Here is a 17,272-nt window from a genome sequence, read left to right on the forward strand (position 1 = left end):
CTGAGCTCCCCACTACTTCTCCAATCCCATATAGATCTGCTCACACTCACAAACTCAATTCCACATAAAAGCAGTCTCCTGACTTCCTCCCAAACCAGCAAGCCTGCAACTGAAAGTTTTTGTACTTGCAGTTCCTCTGCCTAGAACACGGTTCCTCCTCCATCTGTCCACTTGGACCACCTCTTACTTTTTAAGGACTTTTTACTCAAAGAGTTCTCCACTAGAAGTCTGATCAGGGTCCAGGATAGAAAACAGACACTACATTAGTTTTTTGTTTATCCCTTCCAAACTAAGAGGTTATTTTAAGATGAAAAAAATATTGAAATCTCCACTTACAAATCAAGGAGGAGAAGCCACAGAAAGAAGGTAAAATGAAGAAAAATAAGCAAGGTTCTATAAGGTTAAAAATGAATTTGTGACAGAGGTTTGGGTACCAAGCTAAAATGGCATAAAATAGCAGGACCCTTATGGGAATGGTATACGATTTGGAGGTCAGCAGGAAAACTAAAGTGGAGGGGTAAAGAGAGGTCAGTGTACCACTGTCAAGTCCTAGTGTGTATTTTGATAAATATTATAAAATCAGTATATACATATTAGATGATAGAATATAAAGCTACTATACATAAAAGATAAGAATCTCTTACTGAGTTTTATACTAGTGGGTGGAGAGTTTAGGAGTGAAGGTCTTCAACTCTGAGTGCTTGTGGCTGGAACATCTGTCTCTAACTTCTTCCTTCCTCAACTTCTAGCCACAGGAAAGGAATTGTTCTAATCCAAAGAGTTCTGACAATTTATAAATATCTTTTGGCAAATAATTTTATCATGACTAATAAACTTAATGAAAACGATCCTTTACCAAGTTTCTTGAGCCCTTCTGATAAACCAGGCATTCGTTAAATAGTGGCATTTATTGAAAAATTTGTAGTCCCTGTCTTCATGAAATTTACAGTACTTAATGTGAAATAAACATTTTATAACTAGCTGAGATGGCCAAACATATAATACTTTTTGTCTTATAAATCCATAAAATGATATAAATTAAATATAATTTATTTTCATAATTGATTTTTTGTTATTCGAGAAACTAATAATCTATTCAGATCTAATAATCAATCCTAGTCCTCAGCAATACTTGATTCATTTATTATAAATAGAAATCATGATCTCTGAAAGCTGAGCTACACATTGCAGAGCCAGGGATAGATTGCCAACACTAACAAGCAATGTGTGGTTTTGTCCACTCAGTATCCACTGACTATTCCTCTGCTATCAATATTTAATTTTCATTTACACAGCAATCCCTCCTTCAGTGGACAGAGCCTCTGGGCAACTCTCAAGCAAGGTTGACCATCCCACTGCAAAGAGTCAGAAATATGACTCAGGCCAAACCAATCTTTTGAGGTCTCCCTGGATTTGAATTTAAAGCCTTGGAACAACAACAACAACAAAAATTCTTTAAATGAGCTAGGTGCTATGGCACATGCCTGTAATCCCAGAGGTTTGGAAGGCTGAGTCAGGAGGATTGTGAGTTCAAAGCCAGCCTCAGCAACAGCAAGGTGCTGAGCAGCTCAGAGAGACTCTGTCTCTAAATAAAATACAAAATAGGGTTGGGGATGTGGTACAGTGGTCGAGTGCCCCTGAGTTCAATCCTTGGTACCTGCCCCCCCCCAAAGGAATTCTTTAAATGATATAAGCTGATATGTCTCCCAGGGACAAGTAAAATTTTTTCTTTCCTGTTCCTTCCATCTCTCTATAGCACCTCTGATTCATATTCCATCTGATCTAATTCTTCAGTTCTCTTTCTGATAATCTCCCTTTCAATATCCTTGGATTTTTTTTTTTTTTTTTTTTTTTTTTTGCTTAGCCAGAATGAGCTTTTTGTTCCTTATCAACAGAGGATCATAATGAATTAATCCAATTATATAAATATACCACCTTAAAATGCAAATAGCTTTCAGGAATATAAAATACGGCTTACCTTTGGTTACTAAAGGTAATTATACATAAAATTTCAATGGTTAAACAATTCCAAACCTAAAATCCAACAAGAAATGACTGTGTCACTTACATTTTTTTCTGTCCATCCATTCCTCTAGCTCTGAAAAGTTTATAATTTGTCTTGTCCTCCGGAGACCAAGTCGACACCTTACACGGTGGATTAATCCCCGATACATGTTAATAACTTCTTTCAAATTTGGTCCATGATACAAAGCCTATAAATAATACAAACAGTATGGTTATTTATACTTAATTTGATCTACCCTTTTTGTCTAATTTATTTCACCCAATTTCTTAGACTTTGGCTGTATTGACTGTTGATTCCTGTGCTGGTTGAATAGATGCACTCTGGACTGAGATGATCTCCCTGAAGATCAGAGCTCCTCCCTGAGTTCTTGCCCTCAGATAGTCCTACTTCCTACAGAATAGAGGTTTCAATGACATCTACTTTCATAGATGCTTCCTATTTTTCTGTCCATATTTCTATAATATGTAACACATTCAACTAGAAAGATAAATAAAGTTTTATTAAGGGGCTATGTCTGTGGCTCAGTGGTAGAGCATTTGCTTGGCATGTGTGGGGCACTGGGTTTGATTCTCAGCACCACATAAAAATGAATAAATAAAATAAAGGTATATAAAAACTTTTATTAAGGAATTATTCTATAATGGATAATTATTTCCTGAGCTGTCAACTCTGGGTGCTCAATTCTATTTCTTTTCTTTGAAAACTATTCATTCATGTCCTTTACTTAGTCTTGGCTGGGCTCTTACAGGTTTTCTCTGATTTCTTAAAACTTTGAATATTAAAGAAATTATACCTTTCCTACATATGTGTTAATTTTTTAATTAAGTTACCTGTGACTATATCACTCTTCCATATATGCATTTTACACATTTTACTATAAGTTTTTTTTTTAAATTAAGCTTTAAAAATTCATTTCAAGTTTCTTTCTTTTCTAAACAGCCAGTTCCATTTTATTTAAAATTCATTTTTTTACATTTTATAGATCATTAATTTCTCTATTAATTCCTTCCTTTTTAGTTTCCTATTCTTGACTTCTTGAATTACAAATTTAATTCATTTATTTTTTCATTATTTCATTGTTCTAGAATGTACTAAAATTTCTAAACTTTCCTTAGTAGCTTTCCTTTGATGTGCTTTGTATACCATCTTATAAAAGAAAAGATTGAAGTGGAAAAACTTTAAATAAGTTTTCAAGGCCTCATACCTAGTTAGTTGCAATATTAGTTTCAAAACCAGAATAGAAATACTCAAGAACCTACATTTTCATCTATATCCTATATTCCTGTTAATTTAATTGAACTTTGTGTTTTTTGCCTATTTTGTGATTTTTTTCGTTTCTTTTTTTAGTTCATTTCTTTATACATTTGATTCTACCGTGCTATTTTCTTTTTACTATTATTCGTTGAAGGTTGTAGTTATCATTTTATTTTTCTTCACCTTTGATAGATTTTCTGATTCTTCTCTGAAAATTTTAAATACTATATTCAAACCTACACTTCTTACTACATCATTATTGACAAAATAATATTTCTTGTTTGCCTAACTACAAACATTATTTAGCATAATTTCACTATCTGCCTCTTCTTCCATCAGATTATAGATTCTGAACATTTGCTAGTGTTTTTCAACATTTAAGTAACATTTTCCAATGTTTATGTTTAATCTACCTTTTGTTCAAAGAGTCTTGTCCTTTTAAAATAATAATGATGATGATAAATTGGTTGTATTTTGGGGCATTTCCCACCATATGAATCCTAACGGGAAGCAGAACCCATTTCCTACAATTTTGAAGCCAAAGGAAGATGCTCATGACCCATCCCTTTACTGTTGCTTTGATATAAACATGGGACAAAATGTCATTCACTATCTGCACCAACCCTGGACCTTGAATCAAAAGTAATAAAGCTTTCACAAGGAAAACATTGGGAAACATATTTGTGTGGCAAATGAATTGTGGCTGCAATATCCATTTTCTAAGGGCAGCATTTCTGGAGACAGGGATAACTTGGGTTCAGTGTCTGCATCAGACCTCATAGGATTTAGTGAAGTGACAGCAGTACTAGACACAGCCCTTTGGGTTACATGGCTTTGCTAAGTGCCCCACAGAACCTAAGCCTTCTTTGTGTTATCTGCATAACAGATACTGGGCTTAGGCCCAATATACAGTAATTATCATCAAATTTTTAATAAAATTTCCATCAAACTTTTTATCATAAAATATACATTACTGAATAAATGAACATAATTTTCTAGGTAGCTAGAAGTCAATATATTTATGTAGTAAAATTATATAATGCTACCTATTCCACAGAGTTCCTGAATAGATTTAAGTATTTTGTTATTACATCTAGGGTTATTGTTTGGGGGGGGGGTGGATAATGAGATGCAATCCATACTTCATCAAAATTTCAAAAGATTCTATAACCTCCAAAATATTAAAGACATTGACCTATGCATAGGATATTGGTATAGTAACCATAAAGCTCAGATTTTCCATTGTTGTTCCAATTTTATTTATTTAACAAATGGTATTCCAAGCCAATTTCAAAAATTATTTCTTACTGCAACCATCATCCATTCAAATGTGCTGGAATTTCAGTATCTTTGGCCAACAGCAACTGGATGTAACACATGGGATAAAATTCAAAAATTTTAATTATAAATATTCAGAGTAAAATAGTGAACTCTTAGAGTTATTACTTTGAGGAAATTATTTTGTTTTGTGTTTTTATGATTTTTTAAACATCATTAACACACTCAAACACATGCAAACAAAACAGAGATTTTGAAAAGAAAAGGACAATTTGAGTTATGCTGAGTGTTAAATAGAGCTCTCTCCATACTCTTCTTGTGTATGATTGGTAAGGTAATTCAATACTGCTTCATTATTTCCAAATGAACCCAAACTGAGAGCATCTCACAAGAAATAATGGAAATCATATAGTCTCTAGAGTGATCTTAAAGTGACATTATAGCAGACACTGTCCAAAGCAAAAATGTTTGTAGTAGCAGCCACGTAATAAGATGATGGAAGTCTCCCAGTGGAAAGATTGCCACCGTGCTAACAATTATCCAGTGATTTTCTGTGCAGCCTCTAGAGCAGAAAGCCTCTTAAGAATTCCCCCGATAGCATCCCTTCACGTAGGCACAGTCCTGGAAACACCACTGATTGAATCACAGGACTGTCCCACTAGCAATTTGACAGTAGACAAAACAACTTTAACCATATCAACAAAGCAGTCATCCAATTTTATATAAAGTACCATGCCAGTGATGGAATTTAAAAAAAAAAATCAGTGATCACAAACAAATTTTATAACCAAATAAAAGTCAATAATCTAGTTCATATTGGATTTGTTCCTCTAAAAGTACTTACCATTCTTTTCATCTCCAATTCTATCTCAACATAGAAATTCATTATATTCTTTGTCACTTTCTCTTTTTAATCTCATCCTGGGCCCATTCTTGCTCACTAAGTTTTCTAGAGCTATTGTTGCCCCAGAAATTAGGAATGACCATAGTTCTGCCTGATACTAGGAAATGCTATAAATTATGCTGCATACATCAAAACTATGCTGAAAGAACCTTAAAGATATATCTTGTTAGAATGCCATGATAAACTTCTACAACTATAATCTGTCCAATCAATTCACCCACTCCATAGATATTTGTTGAGTGCTTCCCATACATTAATCATGATACTGTACATTTGAAAATAGTAGGAAACAGTAGCAAACAAGACAGATTGTTGTCCTCATAGAGTTTACAATGTATTTCACCAAAACAGAACATAAACATACAAAAACAAGAAGTGAAATAAGAAAAATGGCAGGTAATAAGTGCACATAGTTAAAGTGAGACACTGTATATAATACATCAAGACAGTGTACGGTGATTGATAGGAATACAAAAATAAAGGGTATGTGCTCCCCAAAATTCATGTAAAATATACTGCCCATGACAGACACGTATGAGACCATTACACTGAAGAGAACTGTGCATTATAATGACCAAGAAGAATGGAGAGATCAGCTCTGCTTGATGGATCAGGGAGAATGTCTAACTGCATATACTTACAATGATCTTGAAAAATAAATCAGGAGTTCATATGAAGATATGGGTGGAAGAGTATTCCAGACCAAGGTAACAGCATAAAACCCAGAGATTATTACCCATACTAATATTTAGAAGTTTGCTAGAACACTGGGACTATGTGAATAAGAGCCATGTATTGAAGTTGGACAGAGGCACGAGCCATAACAAGCAGATCCTACATATTATGTTAGAAAGTTCACTCTACTATAATCAGTACAGGGCTATCAAAAGATAAGGGCATAAGAAGGGAGTGTTTTAAATGCAGTGTGTAGCAGAAGATGAGATGGGAAAACATACATGGCAAGGGGTCACTGAGACTACTGCTCTTCACCATGTAAGTTTACATGATGGAAGCTTTGGCAAGAAACACACAAAATAAGAGAGAATAAGAAATGTGGCTGGGCTGGGGAGGAAGCTAAGTGGTCAAATGCTTGCCTAGCAAGAATGAGGCCCTGGACAAGTGAGGTTCTGGGTGCGCTTCCTAGCACTGCTGGAAAAAAATAACGTTATGAAAATCATAACCAATTGGATATAGGAATACAGAAGTTGAAGGGATTGAAGAGAATTCCAGGTTTATGGCTTGGACAAGGGATGAGAGAAGATATGAACACAGGTAGCAGAGGAGAGGAACTGCTGTGTGGAGGAAGAAAATGAGTTCTTTGAAGTGTGTGGAATGTGACTTAATATGGATCTTTCAGGCAGGCAATTTAATACCTGGGTCTAGAGCCCGAGAGAAAGGTTCAAGATATGGCTTTAAATTGGTTTAGACAGCAACTGGCCATGGCTACTGGAGTTGAAACAGGTGATTCCAAATGCAAAATAAGCACAGCCTTTGGAGTCAGACAGACATAGGTTTGAATCCTAGCTCTGTAATTTACCAGCTGCTTGACTTTGAGCAAATGACTTAACTTCTCTAAGCTTCCATTATTTCACTTATATAACAAATACAGCACCTATCTGCATTAACATGTTCAATCACCAGAACTACATATGTCTATTATGTGTACAAACTAATACATGCGTAAATTTATACCCAGAGATAAGCAGATGAACTACTTCTAACAGTGTCACTGTGCTATTGATATAAGACAGATGAGGCTGGACACCCAAGGAATTTTCAGAAAGCAGGTTTATTTAAGCTACAGCTATTCAGACCAACTAATGCCTAAAAATATCTGAATCCCAAATCTTGAAATTCTTTTAGATTTATACTCAGTGGGGTAGCTACATGACAGTGGGTACAGTACATAACAGTTACTCTTATGTCCCATATTCTTAGGCTAGACAGAGGTTTCACAAGTTGTTACCAAGAAAAACAAAAATAGTAACCTTTGCTCAGCAAGTTTTCTTGAGGCAGAGTCTATGACACCATCTCATAGTAAACCTGGCTTTTACAAGAAAGAGGAGGCTTTAAACCACAATGAGCTCCCTGCAGAAACCCTGCTGACATTCTTTGTAATGATCTTGTTGACTAGGAGAGAAGTTTATGTGTTATTATTATGGCAGGGGTCTTTTTGGTAGGGGTACCCGGTGGCTACATCACTCTCAGGACAAATGTGTTCGGGGGGGGCCACCTGAAAGTCCATTCTAGAAGACTCCTCCCAGAGAGAAAGGAATTAAAATTCACCTCTTATCTCATTTTCTCTTTATAGTTTGTCACCAAGCTTTAGCCTTCCAGGCAAGGACATTTTACATCTCTCAAAGGTTTGCCAAGATGCATGCAGCCAGGTTCTTTTGCATTTACCCAGCCAAAAGAATTCCTCATAGTTTATTTTAGGAGTCAAAGCCAGGAGAGCTGTCTATAAAAGTTGTCCACATAGATACTGGGAGGGAGGGCATAGTTCTTTTTAAATGTAATATTTGTGTACTGCAAAAAAATACCCAGAAGTGTGGGAAGTGAAAGTTCCTCTGAAGAGAAAATAAATAGCAAAGAAGAAACAATATTAGTGCAAAGACAGTTTATACTGTTTTAAGAGTAAGTGGTCTCAGAACTGTTAAGGATAAGTGGGGCCTTTTGTTCAAGAGTATCTGATTTGGCACAATCTGAAGCTGTCACCAGAGCAGATTATTCATAACATTTTCCTAATCAAAAATATGTAGACAGAACTCTACTTAGAAAGATTATAGACCTATTGACCAGATGACTAAGGATTTTAGAACACAGTATAAAATCTCATGCATGTCTTACCTTGGACATTAGTCTTTGAAATCTCTTGCGTTCAAGCCACCCCCTGACATGAGCCTGCATGAGGGTGACCATGTCAATGATGTTTTTGGTAATGAAGAGTTTGCTTTTTACTTGGAATACCTGGAAGATTTCTATGTGTGGTCCAATTCTTTTAACTTTATTTTCCAATTTATCACTTTTTTTAACAACAACTTTTACCCTAAAAATAAAATATGAAACTTTTTTAGAAATAACAAGAAAAATAAACCCTTCTACAGTCTTAAATTCTATCAATGACAAATGCATTGAAATAGGAAATGGATTAAAATTTGCACATAAATTTCAATACATGATATCACTTGCATATATCAATAAAGTTCTCAAAGAAGGTTGAATATCCTAGAATTAATATCCCATGGATAAAGTTAACCTTTTGAAGAAAAGAAATCCAAAAGAAAGTGAATCTGTCAAAGTTTATTCACGACTATGCAAAAGAGAATACCTTGATAGGGTAGATTTAGTCCACATAATTTCCCCATCCCTGCAAATTGACCTATGGATCTTTATTTTAAACTAAAAACTACTTTAAAATTATTAGTTACTTGGCATTAATACTCTGCTATCCAAATATTATCTGAAAAGTAGTTTGATCCAAACGTTCTCCACTGAAAAGGACTATCATGTGGTGGTGGTAGTGGCAGGAGGGTCATGGGTTGTGGGATTAGCACAGGGAAGAATCATACTAGAAACCATGAGCCCTACAGTACTGATTTGGACAACCCTTGGAGTCAAGATAAATGTGAGAAAACTGAGGACTGTCTACCATGAACAAACTAACTGTAACCTTGTAACTTTGCTTTTAATTTTTTTCCCTTTGTATACCTATTTTTCATATGGTGGTCAGTCTTCCTAAATCCAAAATCTCATTCCCTTGTAATTCTTAGCATGTAAAGATGCATCCTGGTTCTGTATGTCTCTGATAGCTAGAGTTCCACAGAGATCCATAGGTCAATTTGCCCACTAGAGCTGGGTGTTAACCCAGAAGTATACCTCCAAACATACACCTCCAAATTACAGGCACAATTCTACTAAATCCCAGAGTAAATCTTTAACTCAAGTCAACTCAGTTTTGCATTATTTTCCCTCCTAGTTTATTTTGATTTCTGCATTAATCGGGTTCTTGAACAAGTCTTATTTTGCTTTGTTTTTTATACAGCTATTATTTTTCTTTCCTTGTAACAAAAATGTTGGGAGTCTGATTTTGATCGTTTAACCCAGATATCACAAATCTTTGCTAGGTAGTAGAGAGCAGAGAATCTTAGTTGTCTATTTTCCTTTATCTTTACTGTAGTTTGTCTTGAAGCTTGTGGTATCTTCTGATATGCTCTGTATTATGTCATCTGAATAACAGTATAGTACCATTCTTGAACACCAGTTTTAATATCATTCAGCAATAATTTTGTAGAAAAGTAGAATGTAAATCATCTCCAGATCAATAAATGTTCAAAAGCAGTATTCACTGGAGATTCTTTTTGATTTCCTGAACTTCCTTATCCTAAGCAGTCACAGCCAACCAGTGAGATTTGCTGAGACACAAATCATGTTTGGTAAAGAGGTAGAAGTGAGGCTGCTAGTTATCTTTGTGTCTCTGTGTGTAAATGAAATTAGGTCTTTCCCCTTTTTGCAAAAGGAAGTTAGCCCTGTGAAAGTGTTTTCGTATTTGTAGTTCTTTTGTCTCCGTGGTTGGTTCTTTGCCTCATGCTGTCTTGAGAAAACTTTTGGAGATGCATAAATCAAAAATATATCATCTCATACATTGGAAGGAAGGACAGCTGCCTCAATAAAATAGAAAAAAAGGCTACCAGAATAAGTGAAGAAAAATGCTACAGTTTGAGTATGTCCTCCAGAAATTTTGTGTGCTAAAAATTTAATCCTGAGATGATATGTTGATGGTATTTGCAGGTGAGATCTATGGGAAGTGGTTAGGATTAGGTAAAGGCATGAGTGTGGAATCCCTATACCCACACCCTCTATAGCATGAGTAGCTTTATAATAACAGAAGAGAAATGCAATGCATCATGCTTGCTCTGTCTTGCCATATGATGTCCTCTGCCATATTTTGATGCAATTAATAGGCCCCTACCAGATGATAGCACCACACGATAGACTTCCCAGCACCCAGAACTGTGTGAAATAAATGTATTTTATTTACAAAGACATATATCCCACCTGTGGTATTTGAGTATCACAATAGAAAGTGACAAAAAGTGATGGATGTGTTTTGTCTGGGTTTTTTTCCTTCTTTTTTAAACAACAGGACTAAGACCAAAAGGAAGCAAAGTTTGATGTTTATTTAAGACTGATTTTTAAATTTGTTCTAATTAGTTATACATGATGGCAGATTACTTTTCACAAATAGAGCACAACTTTTCATTTCTCTGGTTGGACTAAGGAGAGCTTTGCTTGGTTAATATAATAGTTTTTCTAAATAGGGCTCAATGTGTGAGGTAAAGTAGGAATGCACATATAATGGAAATGATTGCTTCTGGCTTGTCCAATACTGGAAGACCTAACTATGAAATCTAAGAGAATCTGAGGTGACAATTTTTCTCCTTTCTCTCAGAAGAAATAAGGGTTTTTTGTGGAAATATTAAAAGGAACCAGGACAGGAAAAAAATGAGGGGAAGTTTCATGTTCTCACAAGAAGAGGTCAATAACTCTTGAAGAGCTTGGTGTGATGCCGGGGTGGGACATAATGTATAACATTGAAGCATCAGCTCCAGGTCACTTGGGCTCTGCTGTCTCCTGAGCTGCCACAGTTGGCACCAAGTTCTTAATCATCTGCTCAGGAGTGTGTGTGTTTATGAGAAAAACAAAAGGGGATACAGAGAATGAAATTAGTCATTTTGGTTAAAATTGTAGTTGATATGAGTGATTGGAACTCTGTTATGCAAAAGAATTATGAAGAAATGCAAATATGTTTACAAAATCATAGATGTGTCTTGTCTACTTTTTAACACTTGAAAGAATGTTTATCTTAGGCCCTAAACATACAGACTTTGATCAATAGCACATATCTAGATGGTTGGAAGTTAAACAAAAGACAAGTTTGAGGCTGTATAGAACTTAGAGCAGGCTTGCTGAAAAAAGTGAGTTGCAAATAATGGGTTGGAAAAGAAGCTGTGAAATATATTAAATGTTGACAAATGTGAATTTTACTATCTTAAGCATAAAACAGAGAAACAATTGTGAACACTTAATTATATGATACAGGTAGGATACCAAGAAAAAAACAAAATTAGAATTTTAAATCCTTACTATTATACTGACAAAGTGATTTTTTAAATATCTTTCTTCTTAAATATATGTGACTGTAGACAAACTGATTTTTTAAGACATAGTCTGCTCTTAATTGGACAAAGGAAAAGTTATTCTGTGTTTTCAACATATTTTGACTAGATAACAAAAAGCTCCTTATATTAATAAAAATATTCCTTTTATCAATGCTTGTGAAGTTTTTCTTCTCCATTTTTGTGATTGATTTCTCACAAAACATGGTGTTTTCATATTTAATGCTACTTGCACCTCTGTGACTTTGTTTTACCCTGAAGATACCTACGACTCCACTCATATTTTGTTCCCTCTGACAGTTCTTTCCAACATATTTTCCCCAAAATCAAGTCCCAAATTGAAAATAAAACTGCTACAATATCTTTTTAACCTTTCTTTTGGGTGTCCCAGCTGGTTCCAGGAACATACCAAAGATTATCTTCTTTGTTATATAAAAGAAGAGATGTTAGAAATAGCAAGGTGTGTTTTACATGCTTGTTATACAAATATTATATGCATGATTTCATAGGAAGCCAAAGGTAAATCCCATATATTGACATCTATATTGCTTACTTCTTCATATTTGGTCCTAACCAGAATTTCCAAAACCTGCTAGCTTTTAACTTAAAATTCTCAGACATCCAGTTTTTCAAAACATGGTCCAAATAAGCATATAGTTTAAACATTTTGAGCCTTCCACTTTACCTAACATATATTAGCCATCAATCAGACAACCCTAGGGGCTATAAAAGACCTCAAGCCACCACAGTCCTACAGAGCTCTTTGACCCAGAGACCTCCACACCCAACCTGCTGCTGAGTGATATCAGCTATGCTCATAGGACCCCTCTCTGGTTCCCCTCTCCTATGGAGTTCCCTTAACCTTTCCCATTCTGGGTAGTGGCTCCACATCACTGTTTCTGGAAGGCCTCTGCTATAAGAGACTTCTCTCATGCAAACCAGCCCATGTGTTGCCCAAATAAAGCGTGTATTGTGTGCTACTACTACTTTGTGGTCATGTCTTTTCTTTGATCAGCTCCAAGATCCTTGAACTTACTCCAATGGTCCATATTTTAATCTAAATCAACACTATACTGTTGATGTCTTATTTATCAAAGTCCAAAACATGAAAAGAATTGACTAATCAAAGAAAATGTCTGCCCCCTATGTTAAATACATAACAACTAACACATTATTAATATAAGGACATTAGAAATAGGCTATTGTAATTGATTGCACTGATGGCAAATGAATACCTCCAATGTGACCTTGCAGGTCTTCCCATCAAGAGATGAGGTTTATTTACCCACTGTGTTAGCTTTCCCTTGTTGTGACAAAACACCTGAGATAAACAACTTGAAAGGAAGAAGGTTTATTTTGGCTTATGGTTTCAGAGGTTTCAGTCCCTGAGCACTAGGCCTCAATTGCTTTGGGGCTGTGCTAATGCAGTACACCATGGTGGAGGAAAGCAATTATTCTCATGGCAGAAGGGAAGCAAAGAGAAAGAGAGAGGAAAGGGCCAGGGTTCTTATAGCTCCTTCAAGGGCATGCCCCACAAAGACCTAACTTCCTCCATTAGTTCCCACCTCCTAACAGTTCCACTGGTGACCAAGCCTAAAGCATATGAGCCTTTTGGGAAGACATCTAAGATCCAAACCATAATACCCAACCTATGAATCTGTGCTGATCTGTGAATTGTCTTGGCCAATAAAATCCAATGGAAATAACAGTGTGCCAGTTCTGAGCATGTGTCTCAAGTGCCCTGGTTCCATTTTTTAAAAGAATTTTATTTTCACAATATCTTTATTCCATTTATTTATTTTTATGTGGTGCTGAGGATCAAACCCAGGACTTTACCTGTGCTAGGCAAGCACTCTACCACTGAGCTATAGCCCCAGCCCACATAGATCCATTTTTAGAACCTGACATCTCCATGAGAACCAATCTGGCCTTCAGAGGAAGCTACATGAAGAAACGATAAGTTGCAGCCACCCAAATAAACCCAGATGACACCAGATGGGTCTGGGCTAAAGCCTCACAAGATACAATAGTTGTTATAAGTAACCAGGTTTTGTGATGTTATTATGGCAATAGTTGTCAAATTGATTTTTTAAAGATTTTACTTTAGAGGCAAATTATCACTGTCAAGCAGTAACACTCACGATGAACACTTTCCAAAGGATAAAATTTTAAGACCTTGAGTTTTGTCAATGCCCTCAGGGTCCATAATATGTTTTTATTTCAAAGTGGTCAATGACTAAATCCTTATGGAATGAATATTTACATTCTCAAAAGAGGACTGCATTCCTCTCCACTCTGAGATTGCTGGTTATTACACTAAGTCATCCTAAATATTTTTATGTGGTTCAGTCATCTCACCAGCAGGTGGTTTCTGCCTCTCCCTCACTTGCCTAAAGACCCTGCAATATGTTACAGGTCATAAATTTTGTTTTCTGAAAGAAACAACAAAAGAGTGTAGCCTTAGGGGAAAATGCATTGTCTTAATAATTTATTGTAGAAAGAAAAAACTTAGAGAAAGAGCCTTCTCAGTTTAAACTCGTATCATAACCGCAAACCTGCTAGACAAGCAAAAGAACCGAAACAGGGTCTCACAACTTCTTTCATCCAGAAACAGTATCATGTTTAGTCTGCTAAATCCAAGAATGCAGAATAAGAATTAATTATCTAGGGCTGAATAATTAATTTGTGACTAATGTTCATTTTCTTATAAAAATATAATACTCTTGCTTCAAATCTATTTATACACTACCGTTTGTGTCTTTATTTGTTCAAGCCTGAATGAAATATCTTTTAAATGGCATAAAAATGGTTCCAACTACCTGTCAGTACTGAGGGAAAAAATAATTCTGTGAGTAAACTTTTAACTGGATTAAAGGTTAATAAATCATCAGAAATAATGTCAACAGGAATTAATTCATGCTCACTTATTTTATTCATAAAATAATAAATATATATAATGCCTTTACCAAGTTCATTACATACATATTTGTTTATAAAGTTTTAATAATAATATTTTTTCTACCACGATATAATTGTAAACTCTAATTAGTATCCATTTCCCATGCTTAAGGTAGTATATTTAACTGCAAGTCATTAAACTCAGTATGATGGCCCCATTAATGATACAGATTCTTTTATGTAAAATGATGCTCACAAAGTTCTACTAGAAAACCAGTCTATCTCCTACATTGCTATAGAATTCTCCACCTAAAAGAATGTTACTTCCTGACAAATAAGGCATATTAGGAAATTAGTGCATATTAAAAAGAGAAAGGGGATACGTTTACTACTGTATATAATGTAGGTAAAACCTGAGGTAGGAAAACTGGACGATTACTAATTCCTAACATCAGCAGAAGAACTGACAAGGGCAATAAAAATCTCTGCCACATAAAATCATTTTAAAAGAATATGACATGAGGAGATTTGTCAATCTTCTAGACAGAAGTTATTGATGCCTTTATACCATATGATGCTAGTTTTGCTAATAATACAATATGGATATCTATGTTTTAATTTGTACCTTATTCCATACTTTAATGAAATTGGTCCACCAAATATTATTAAATCAAAAGTTACTGGACATAGGTATGCAGTCATAACCACGCCTTACAAGTGTACCTCAATCACAAGGTGAGACTGAGAGAGCAAACTGACTTCTCCCTCGACATCTTCACCACATGTAGGCATACAAATCCTCTCTCACAGTCCGGTGTGGTGGGGTGTGGCATCTGTCACCTCTTAATAAACAAACAGGCAATTCTATCTACAAAATTACTGGAGTCTCAGTCTCTTTTCCAAAAATTATTACTAAACCCATAACGCAACAATTATGTTTAAGTCGATCCTGATTTATCCTGATCCTGGATGGAAATGCAAATTTTAGTCATTTAGTTGATGCTCACCTAACACAATCCAAGAATAGTATTCAGACAAGAATAGGAGATTAGATCCCTTCATATTCAGATTTATACTCATTTTCCAGACAAAACAACATCTATTACTGATTTCTTTTTAATTCTAGCTCCCAAATCTGTCTTTATATAAGTCTCATTTCAAATTCTCTGTCTCTGACACTATATCCTCATAAAAATTAACATCCCATATTTTGTTCTCATTATATTTCCTGATTTTGGAATAATAATTCCTAAACTCAGGTGCCTTGAAGCTTTCATTGTATTTTCAAAAATCTTATTGTGATTAATTAAAATACAACCTGGCCCCCCAAAAATGAATTAGAAACATATATACAGGAAAATGTTCCAATAATAATGTTAAGTTAAAATATAAATAATAAAGCTCCATTTTTCATTTGCAAAATTAAGAAGAAAATTCTACAAAGTTATCTAATTTCAGAAAAAGTTTTGTTAAAGATGCACTTCCAACACTATTTTTGACTGGATAATCAATTCAAAAAGTGACTTGGCAACACAAAGCAAAAGCATATTCCCTAGTAATTTTCTTTCTGGGAATTAAGGAAAAAAGTCCTATGTATGAAGATAGACATCCTACTTTCATTTATGATGATGAAATTCAGAAACAAATATCTATGTGCATTGTGCTAAATCCAATCAATAAATTTTTACAGGGTCATAAAACTGACAAGCACTAGACAATGTAATAACTTGAGAAAATGCTTATGATTTCATTTATAAGAGAATGGAGATATTAAAATATATGCATTACATGACCATAACTTTTTATTTTTTTATTTTTTATTTTTTTTATTGTGGGTTGTTCAAAACATTACAAAATTCTTGACATATCATATTCGACACTTTGATTCAAGTGGGTTATGAACTCCCACCTTCACCCCATACACAGATTGCAGAATCACATCAGTTACACATCCATTGATTTACAAATTGCCATCCTAGTGTCTGTTGTGCTCCGCTGCCTTTCCCATCCTCCACCCTCCCCTCCCCTCCTCTCTCTCTACCTCCTCCACTGTATAACCCTGAGGGTCTCCTTCTATTACCATGCAATTTCCCTTCTCTCTCCCTTTCCCTCCCACCTCTCATCCTTGTTAAATGTTAATCTTCTTCTCCTGCTCTTCGTCCCTACTCTGTTCTTAGTTACTCTCCTTATATCAAAGAAGACATTTGGCATTTGTTTTTTAGGGATTGGCTAGCTTCACTTAGCATAATCTGTTCTAATGCCATCCATTTCCACGTAAATTCTATGATTTTGTCATTTTTTAATGCAGAGTAATACTCCATTGTGTATAAATGCCACATTTTTTTTTATCCATTCGTCTATTGAAGGGCATCTAGCTTGGTTCCACAGTCTTGCTATTGTGAACTGTGCTGCTATGAACATCGATGTAACAGTGTCCCTGTAGCATGCTCTTTTTAGGTCTTTAGGGAATAGACCAAGAAGGGGAATGGCTGGGTCAAATGGTGGCTCCATTCCCAGCTTTCCAAGAAATCTCCATACTGCTTTCCAAATTGGCTGCACCAATCTGCAGTCCCACCAGCAATGTACAAGTGTACCCTTTTCCCCACATCCTCGCCAGCACTTGTTGTTGTTTGACTTCCTAATGGCTGCCAATCTTACTGGAGTGAGATGGTATCTTAGGGTGGTTTTGATTTGCATTTCTCTGACAGCTAGAGATGTTGAGCATTTTTTCATGTA

General features: G+C 35.3%; 1 protein-coding gene across 1 annotated transcript in view; it reads right to left on the minus strand.

The window, feature by feature from the left end:
• The window catches only part of Iqcm (IQ motif containing M), a 301,720-nt gene that overhangs the window by 160,438 nt on the left and 124,010 nt on the right, over positions 1–17,272 (minus strand). Inside the window, exons 9-10 of the mRNA XM_048813853.1 lie at positions 8,310–8,508; positions 2,069–2,213 (exon numbers count right to left, since the gene is read on the minus strand). Of these exons, the coding sequence (XP_048669810.1) occupies positions 2,069–2,213; positions 8,310–8,508 (344 nt within the window). The remainder of the gene's footprint in view (positions 1–2,068; positions 2,214–8,309; positions 8,509–17,272) is intronic.

Source organism: Marmota marmota, unplaced genomic scaffold (genome assembly GCF_001458135.2).
Source record: "Marmota marmota marmota unplaced genomic scaffold, marMar, whole genome shotgun sequence".
In the NCBI taxonomy this organism is placed as follows: Eukaryota; Metazoa; Chordata; class Mammalia; order Rodentia; family Sciuridae; genus Marmota; species Marmota marmota.